The sequence below is a fragment of the Tamandua tetradactyla genome, chromosome 7 (genome assembly GCF_023851605.1).
Source record: "Tamandua tetradactyla isolate mTamTet1 chromosome 7, mTamTet1.pri, whole genome shotgun sequence".
Classification (NCBI taxonomy): domain Eukaryota; kingdom Metazoa; phylum Chordata; class Mammalia; order Pilosa; family Myrmecophagidae; genus Tamandua; species Tamandua tetradactyla.
In genome coordinates, this window is record NC_135333.1 from 117,022,987 (window position 1) to 117,033,001 (window position 10,015).

General features: G+C 33.3%; 1 protein-coding gene across 1 annotated transcript; it reads left to right on the plus strand.

Moving 5' to 3' along the window:
• Positions 1 to 8,677: 8,677 nt before the first annotated feature.
• On the plus strand, positions 8,678 to 9,622 carry LOC143690006 (olfactory receptor 9S13-like). The gene has a single exon (XM_077168021.1). It carries the CDS (start codon positions 8,678 to 8,680, stop codon positions 9,620 to 9,622), a length of 945 nt encoding a protein of 314 aa, XP_077024136.1.
• The last annotated feature ends 393 nt before the right edge of the window (positions 9,623 to 10,015 follow it).

Sequence of the window (10,015 nt, forward strand, 5' to 3'; positions counted from 1 at the left end):
TTATTTTAGTCTCCAGTGTCTTGGAGCAGCTGGAAGGAAAAACCTGAAATCATGGAACTGTAACCTATACAAAACTTTGAAATCTGTTCTGTAACTACTTGTTAAAATGTACATTGAAATTTATTGCTTTATATATATATCTTTTATTCTACTATAAAATATGTTTTAAAAAAAGTGTTAAAAATAACAATATTTACTGTATCAGAAAAGTAGCAGTGTACAAATAAGTAATTAAAATATGATGATATTTTAGCATTTCTCCTAATGCATGGAGTACTATGTAAAGCATGCATTATTCAGCAGTGCTGTCTGTCATGACACAAGCTCAAATGGAATGTACTTCCAGAATATATTGAGGGTCTACCTAAGAGAGGAATTTCTGGGCCATCTAGCATATGTATTTTAGATTTAATATTCATTTTCAAGATGTTTTTAAAAAAATCTGTACTAATTTACATTTCTACCAACAGAACATGAGAACTTTGTTTTAATATCCATTCTTTTGGTCTGTAGTGTTGATTATATTGCTGTTTTAATTAGCATTTCCTGATGACTCATAAATGTAAACAGCTCTTTTCATATAAGCACTATTTGGGATATTTTCTTTAATGTGCTTGTCCAAGGTTTTTTGCCTGATTTTTAATGAGCTATTTTTTCCTCCCAGGGGTTGGCAAACTATATCTCATGGATCAAATATGCTTTTCTGTCTGTGAGTGCAGATAAAGTTTTATTGGAATGCAGCACACATTTGCTTGCATATTGTCCCATTGTTTTCTTGATGCAGAAGCAGAGTTGAGTAGTGAAAAAGTGTTCGGAGGAAAAAATTTAAAAATTTGTTGGCCTTTGGTCATATTAATATGTAGGTACTTTGGGTATGTTCTGGATATGAGACCTCTGTAAAATATAGGCATTGCAGCTATCTTTTTCTACTATGTGGGTTGCTGTGGCAGTTTGGAGTTGTCATGTACTCCAGAAAAGGAAATGTTCTTTTAATCCATTCTTGCGGGTATGGACCTATTATGGGTGGGACCTTTCGGTTAGATTGTTTCAATTGAAATGCAGCACACTCAATTCAAGGTAGGCCTTAATCCTTTACTGGAACCCTTTATAAGACAATAAAAGACAGAAACACTGAGAGAGAGAGCTTAGAGAGAAACACCTTGGTGATGTTAAGAGAGGACCCACAGATGCTCACGGAGAAAGCCATTGAAATCAGAAGCTGAAAGCATGGGAACCCAGGAGCAAAGGACAAGCAGATACCAGCCATGTACTTTCCCAGGTGAACAGAGAAAACCTGGATACCAGTAGCTTTTCTTTTTTAAAAATATTTTTATTTAGAAATATCCACACATGTACAGTCCACCATATTATATAATTAATGGCTCACAATATTATCACATAGTTGTGTATTCATCACCATGGTCATTTTTAGAACATTTGCATCACTCCAGAAAAACTAATAAAAAGGAAAAAAACAAAGAAAAAAAACTCAGAGATCCCATACCTCTTACCCCTCCTTCTCATTGACCCATAGCATTTAAATTTACCCAATTTTTACCCTTTATCTCCCCCTTTTATTTATTTATTTTATCACTATTATTATTTTACTCATCTGTCCATATCCTAGATAAAAGGAGCATCGGACATAGGGTTTTCCCAATCACACAATCACATTGTAAAAGCTATATAGCTATACAATCTTCTTCAGGAATCAAGGCCACTGGAAAACAGTTCAACAATTTCAGGTACTGATCTCTACTACTCCAATACACCATAAACTAAAAGGGAATATCTATGTAATGTGTAAGAATAGCCTCCAGGATAACCTCTTGACTCTGTTTGAAGTCTCTCAGCCAATGAGACTTTATTTTGTCTCATTTCTCTCTTTCCTCTTTTGGTGAAGAAAGCTTTTTCATTCCCATTATGCCAGGCCCTAGCTTGGAGTCAGGTCCCATGTTGCTAGGGTGATTTATACCCCTGGGAGTCATATCACACATAGTGAGGAGAGCAGTAAGTTCACCTGCCAACTTGGCTTAGAGAAAAAGGCCCCATCTGAGCAACAAAAGAGGCTGCCTGGGGGTGACTCTTAGGCATAATTATCAGTAGGCTTAGCCTCTCCTTTGCTGGAATAAGCTTCATAGGGGTGAGCCCCGAGACGGAGTGTTCATCCTATTGAATTAGTTGTCCTCATTGCTTGCAAGAATATCAGGAATTCCCAGATGGGGAAGTTTAATAGTTTCTCCTTTCTCCCCAGTCCCCTAAGATGACTTTGTAGATACCTTTTTATTCTCTGCCCACATTACTCTGGGATATATCAGGACATCACACTAACCTGTACAAACCAATGCCCTATTCAAAATTTCATGTAACTATGGTATTCAAGTACTTTGACCATACAAATTAAATCAGGTAATGTGTTACCCAAAGTATAAATTTTGAACCAAATAAACATCTCTTCCTTTGGTCTTACAAAGAAGTTGACGTTTTAAAATATGGACCATATCACCCTTTACCCAGTATTCTGATTTACCTTAGTCCTATCCAGATCAGCTTCATTCATATCTCTAGATAAAGCCTGATCACATTTTCAGCTTTTTAAAACAGTTGCTGAATGGGGCAATGCTGACTTTCATAGCTTAAGTGCTTTAACTCTGAGTCTCAGGCATCACATTAACACTAGAAGTTTCAGGAAATGAACTGTTACATACAAATAGCTCAATATCTCAGAATTTAGAAATATCAGTTACAACTCCTAAATATATGTGACTGCTATAAGAGTTTAAAGTATAGGAACATTTACAATAGGTCCCAACCTGATAACCCATGCCCTCAACTTCAATTCTTTGAGTTTGTACATTACAGTTAATCCATATGAGTGAGGCATGATAATGTGTCTTTTTGTTTCTAACATTTTATTTGACATACTGCCCTTAAGCTTCCTTCACCTAGTTGCATGCCTCATAACTTCATTCCTTCTTGTAGCCCCTCATTAGTCCGTTGTATGTAAACACCACAGTTCCTCCTTCCATGCCTCAGTCGTTGTACCCTAGGCTACCTCCTTCCATTCCAGCAGCCTTTCATCAGAGAAGTTATCTTCATCTTGATTAATTTGAACATTTTCATGGCCTTAGAACTGTAAATTTGTACCCTAATAAGTCACTTTTGTAAACGCCAATCCATTTCTTTAGCAAGCCCAAACAGTTGCCGTTCTTATGTTTTCAGTGGTGTTTTTTGATGAGTAACATTTTAAATTATAATAAAATCTAAATCAGCAATTTTTATTTATGGTTAGTTGTTTTGTTCTGTTTATTAAGAAAATGTTTGCCTACTAAAATTATTGACTATATTGTCCTGTGTTACCTTTTAGAAGTTTTCTATTTAACTGCTCACATTTAGGTATATGATCAACTTATAGTTAATTTTGCAATAAGGTTTTAAGTAGGATTCAAATTCATTTTTTCATATCTATATAAAATTAGTTTATTGGGAAATTCATTTCTCTGCTAGATGTTACAATACTTTCATTATAGACCATAAGATTGTCTATGTGAGGGTCTGTTTTTATAATCTCTCTTTAGCTCCAGTGATATATTTGACTCAGATTTGCCAACTCTTCATTATCTTAATTATTTGAGATTTAGAGTAAGACATGATTTCTTAGAGTATAAATGCTCTGATTTTATCCTTCTTCTAAAATATTACATTATTCCTCCTTGGTTCCTTGCTTTTAAAAAGAAGTTATATAGTTTACTTTTCTACAAGATGAAAAATGAAAAATGATTATTTTGATTGTGGTTACTTTAAATCTACAAATGCATTTGGTGAGAATTGACATTTTCATTATGGTTCAACATCTAAATTATAAATATCACATGTCCCTTTATTTAATTCTTAGTACAGAATTATCACCTTTTATATTATTTTACCTAAATGTTTTATTTGTTATAAGATTGTATATGATAGTTATTGTTTCATTTACTGATATTTTTCTTATGAAGCACTTTTTGGTTTTCATTATTTGTCCAACTCAAAATCACCAAATATTTTCTCCTGTTCCTTCCAGAAGTTTCATAATTTAAAATTTTTCATTTAGGTGTATGATCACTTGGAATTGTTTTCAGATATGGCACAAGAACTGCAGCAAAATGAAATATTTTGCATGCGAAGATTAAATTGTCCCAATACTGTTTGTTGATATGACTATCATTTCTCCACTTAATTACCTTCATATCTGTGTTGAAAATCAGTTGTCTTATTTCTGAGCTCTCTATAATAGTCCATTGTTCTCTTGGTTGACCGTGACATCAATACCACACTACCTTAATTACTTCAGCTTTATAATGAGTCAATATAAGGTAAGGTTATTTCTACAAATTTGTTCTTCTTTTTCAAAGTTGTTTTAGCTCTTGTAGATCTTTTGCATTTCCATATGAATTTTTTTTTTTTTTAACCTGGGCAGGCACCGGGAATCGAACCCAGGTCCTCTGGTATGGCAGGTGAGCATTCCTGCCTGCTGAGCCACCGTGGCCCACCCCATTTCCATATGAATTTAAGAACCAGCTTGTCAATTTCTACAGAAAATAATCTGGAACTTTGATTCAAATTACATTGACTGTACAATTTGGAAAGAAGGGATGTAACAATATTGAGTCTTTTGACTAACAAACATGGTGTACCTCTCCATTTATTTATTTATTTTTCAATTTCTCTAAGCAACACTTGGTTAACAGTGTACAGATTTTTTCATATCTTTTATCAGACTTTTTGCTAAATATTTAAAAAATTTCCTAATTAGCATTTTTATCTAAATGTCCAGTTGTTCATTGTTAGTATATAGAAACCGAATTGATTTTTGTATACCGATCTGCTAACCTGTAATTTTGATAAGCTTACTTATTAGTTCTAGTAGCATTTTGTATATTCCATTGAATTTTTAAATAGATGAACATCTTATCTGCAATAAAGAGTTTTATTTCTTTTTTCGAATGCTATTTATTTATTTTTCTTGCCTGATGGTGTTGACTAGAACCTATGCAATATAAAATAGAAGTGGTGAGAGTAGACATCCTTGTTTTGTCCTTATCTCTTAAGGGAAAGATGAAGTCTTTCACCATTAAGGATGGGTTTAGCTATTGAATAGATGTCCTTTATCATGTTGAGGGAAAACGCTGAGAATTGTTATGAGGAAAGAATATTCGATTTTGTGAAATGCCTTTTCTGCATCTATTGAGATGATTATCTGATATTTTATTTTTTAGCTTTCTAATATGGTAAATTGCATTGATTTATTTTTTAATGTTAATTCAGCTTTACATTCTTGGAATAAACCACAGTTGTTCATAGAGCATTATCTATTTGATAGTTTGTTGGATTGAATTAAGTAAATTTTTTTTAGAGAATTTGCTTCTATGTCCATGATAGATGTTGGCCTGCCTGCAATCTTCTTCTCTTGTATTGTTTCTGCTTGGTTTAGTATCAACATTATAGTTGCTGCATAGAAAAAGTAAATAAGCATGTCCTCTTTTAAAATTTTCGGAAGAGTTTGTGTAAATTTGCTATTACTTTTTACTTAAATGTTTCGTAGAATTCATAAATGAACCTAACTGGACCTAGAAGTTTCTTTGTGGGAAAGTTAACTATAATTTCAATTACTTGAAATAATCTGAATGAAATAAACTGGGGCAATCATTGGGTTTGCCACATTTTTTTCTCCATGTCTCAGGAATCACTATCCTTCATCATTTGATGTCTGTATCTTGAAACTTTGAATGTGTGTGTGTGTGTGTGTGTGTGTGTGTGTGTGTGTGTGTGTGTGTGTGTGTGTGTGTGTGTGTGTAGGCAGAGCCAGAGGGGAGAGAAGAAATGGGGGGAGGGGTTAGAGAATGAGAGAAAGAAAGGGAAAGCTTCTGCATTTTGTAATTGTTGTTAATATGAGCAGGAGATAAATCTGGTTCCTGTTACTTCATCCTGAGAAGAATTGGAAATCTAGTTGTGTTGTTTTTATTGCTCAAGTCAAGCTAATCTTTTTTGTTTCCCAACCTGTCTAAGTAGCAGGAAGGCTGGTATTTTCTTTTAGAGAACTAGTTTTTATGGAATTATCAGTTTAAACTAGGATTGCCACAGGTGTGATCAATATCATAAACTCGTTGCTTCTCATTACAACATAGTTATTGACGGTAATTAAGTCTAAATGTCATATTGATAAAATTGGTCTATACTTGATAAAGGTTGTTTTTTCAATGGGTTCAAATTTTGAAGAGACAAATGTATATACTTTTCTAGCTTATTTTTTTGATGTATACTTTCATTCTTTGAAAAGGAAATCCTGTTAAGGATTGAGTTTTGACTCTTAGAGTAATTGCTTTTAGTTTCATATTCCATACTCAGCAATTTTTGATTCTATGACCTAAACGATTTGGATAATCACAATTCATAGATCAGGGACTAAAATTCCAGGGCTTCCTTTCCAGGAACCTACAGCACTGAGAGTCAGGTATATAAAAATGAGGAATCAGTGACCAAGAATCAGTATTAAAAGTAAAGCAAAATGAACCCTCCCCAGATGATTCTGGGGTATGGGGAAGTTTGGCAAGCACTGACCTAATTAATCTCCAGGGTCCTTTCCATTTTTCAAAAAGACAACACACACACACACATATATATAATTTATATTTTGGTTTTAAGAATGTCCTTATGACTAGATCAGGGGACTTAAAATTTAGGAGATAATGTACAGGAGGAATTAATTCTCAGTTCTGTATTTGAATAATATAAAGATGAAGACATTTCTCGAGGTTTACATTGAAGACTTAGTCTAGGATTCTCTTTTGGTTCTAATAAATAAGAATGTGGTACATAAGACTTAGAAATAAATTGGTCTATTTGTTCAGTGTACTCAGATATTTGAATAAATATAAAATATCATGGGAAGCATTTTAGTAAAATCTGTACTTTCCTTACAGAAAAATCTTTAAAAGAAAAATCTCCTTTCTTAATTCTTCATTGAGACTTCTTTTGTAATCTGCTGGATCTCAAGTAAGGTATCTGGTTTTATAAAATCATAACTTTTTCGAAGACAGTTTTCTTACTTAAGCATGATTTCTCTTTTGCTCTTATTAATTTTCTCATATAGGCATTATTTTTTTAGCACTTTCTATTTTCTAGATGCTACATAATTTAGTTTACAAATATAATTTAATTTAATCTTTGTAACAACAATCCCGTGGGATAGATAAAGTGAAATAGAGGACAATGGAATTGAAACAATTTGCCGAAGACTACTTAGGCAGCACATTGTAGAATTGGATTAAAACCCAGATTTATGTGAATTCAATGACTATGCATTTAACCAATAAAATATTTTGACTTCATGGAAGAAATAGTAATGGTAGCTAAACAGTTTCACTTCTTCTGACACCATTTCAGTTTTAAATTTATGAAAATCAAATGAAAATATGTAGCTCCAAATTTAATGTATTTGGAGGGAAAGAAATTTTTATTTAGTTTAATATTATGGTAATGGAAACACAGATTTATAAAATAAAATTTTATTTCTCATTTGGATTTATTTTTTCATATAACTGTAAAATTATTAATATTTATGTATGCCTCTAAGCATTCGAAATTAATCTTTCATAGTTAAAAAGCAAAAAAGAAAAATAGAACTATGCAGAACATGTTTTTGTTCTATTTGTCATAATATCTTCTTTCGATTGGCAACATGCACAAGAAAAAATATTTCCTGTTGGACTTGATCTTGTACTTCAGTTATACTGCTTCTATATAAACAAAAATGAATCATATATGTAAGATATTAGCTCCTTTACAGAAAAAGGAAAAGAGCTGCAGGAGTTTGACTGCCAAATCAGAAACACTAGCAGTCAGAGAGAGATGAATAGTGATTGAAGCAGGAGGTAGAGACAGAACAGATCTAATTCGAAGGTAGAGTTTAGCACTTCTGAAGTCTTTCTTTAAAATTGGAGTTTCATTCTAATTTAGGAAACAGAAATCCCATATTTCTTTGTATCTTTTACATAGCAGAATGATTTTAAGATAACCAAATTATTGTATCTTCTCTTGGGAAAAGAGATTGATCTGTTTTTACCCAACTCTTTATTCCTAAAAAAAAAAAAAAAAAAAAACAAAAACCAAAAAACTTTTAAGAATGTCTTTGCTTCTTTATTTATTCACTAATATCTAAATAACTTTTAAGATGTTCTCATCTAATATATATTGATTTTCACATTCCATGTCATGTAATACTCCCAATAATTCTATAAAGTGGGTGTTAGTAATTTCCATTTGACAGAAGAGGACTTTGGATATTGAAAGATTAAGTAATTATCTTTGGCTCTTTTAGACAGAAAGAGGTAAACTTTGGACTTCAGTCTATGTGATTCCAAAGTTCTTAACAATGGCATAAGTAATGACTGATAACACTACTTTTTGCCATCCATATTTCCCATATGATACTGAAGCTAAATACATTAAAAAATACTGAAGCAATCACATTGAGTACACTGAGTGGTTCCAAATGTAAAGCCATTTTGTCAGAATGCATTGCTAAGAAAATCCCAATTTATATTAGCAGCTTTTCCTCTTTGGGAACTTCAGGGACCAAAAGACAACCAAGGGTTTTCACAGGCTTCATGATCAGTTTCTCAGCAAGGTCTCAGCTATGAAGAGTGAGCTGAATAAGAATTACTCAGAGTTGACAGAGTTTATTCTGCTGGGATTCAGAAGATCTCCAGAAGTACAGATTCTATTATTTGCACTGTTCTTCTTCATCTACATGGTCATTGTAGTGGGAAATACCAGCATGATAGTTGCCATTAAAATAGATCTCAGACTTCACACGCCTATGTATTTCTTTCTAAGAAATTTGTCCTATTTAGACCTCTGTTACTCCACAGTCATTGCTCCTAAAACTCTGGCTGATTTCTTGTCCAAGGAGAAGAAAATTTCTTACAATGGCTGTGCGACACAGTTCTTTTTCTTTGCTCTCTTTGTTGGAACTGAAGGCTTTCTTCTGGCGGTGATGGCATATGATCGCTTCTCAGCCATTTGCTCGCCTTTCCTCTATACTGTACGCATGTCTCCGCAGACTTGCGTTCGTTTGGTGATTGGCTCCTATATCAGTGGATGCATCAACTCCATGATCCAAACAGGTTTCACCTTCAGTTTGCGTTTCTGTGGAGAAAACAGACTGGACCACTTTTTCTGTGATGTCCCAGCCTTGATCAAGATCTCATGTTCTGACACCTTTGTGAATGAGATTGTGCTGTTTGCTCTCTCTGCTCTCATCATCGTCACCACCACATCTGTCATTCTGGTTTCCTATGCTTATATCCTCTCCACCGTCCTGAAGATCCCCTCAACCCAGGGCAGGAGTAAGACCTTCTCCACCTGCAGCTCTCACATCACTGCGGTGAGTTTATTCTATGGGACTGTGTTCTTCATGTATGCCCAGCCTGGGGCCATCTCCTCTCCGGAGAAAAGCAAGATTATAGCCGTGTTCTATACTCTTATCATCCCTATGTTAAACCCTCTGATTTATAGTCTAAGGAATAGGGAAGTAAAAAATGCTCTGAAAAGAATATTGTTAAGAAGAATATCTTTTTGATAACCTTCAGCCATCTATAAAACTATGGAATAAAATCATTGACTAAAAGTAAAATTTTCAATAGTTTTCTTTGGAGTAGTTTCACCGAAAGGTACCTAAAAATTTTGGAATTTAAAGTATAATTTATGCATCTTTAAATCATCAATGGAATGTTTAAAAAACGAATTATAAGCTCAAAATAGCTTTTTCATCTTCCTACTTAATTAGTTTATGGTGTTGTTCTTGCTATGTTTTGTTTAGGTGTATTCAAAATTGCAAATCATAAATACAGTACTACTAAATTGAAACATAAACCTTAAATTTATTAACATAATATCTGCTTTTATATATGTACATCTATCTATCTATCTATCTATCTATCTATCTATCTATCTATCTATCTATCTATGAGGG

Excerpts from the sequence above, each read along its gene's own strand:
- LOC143690006 (XM_077168021.1), top strand. The coding sequence starts at position 8,678 with ATGAAGAGTGAGCTGAATAAGAATTACTCAGAGTTGACAGAGTTTATT.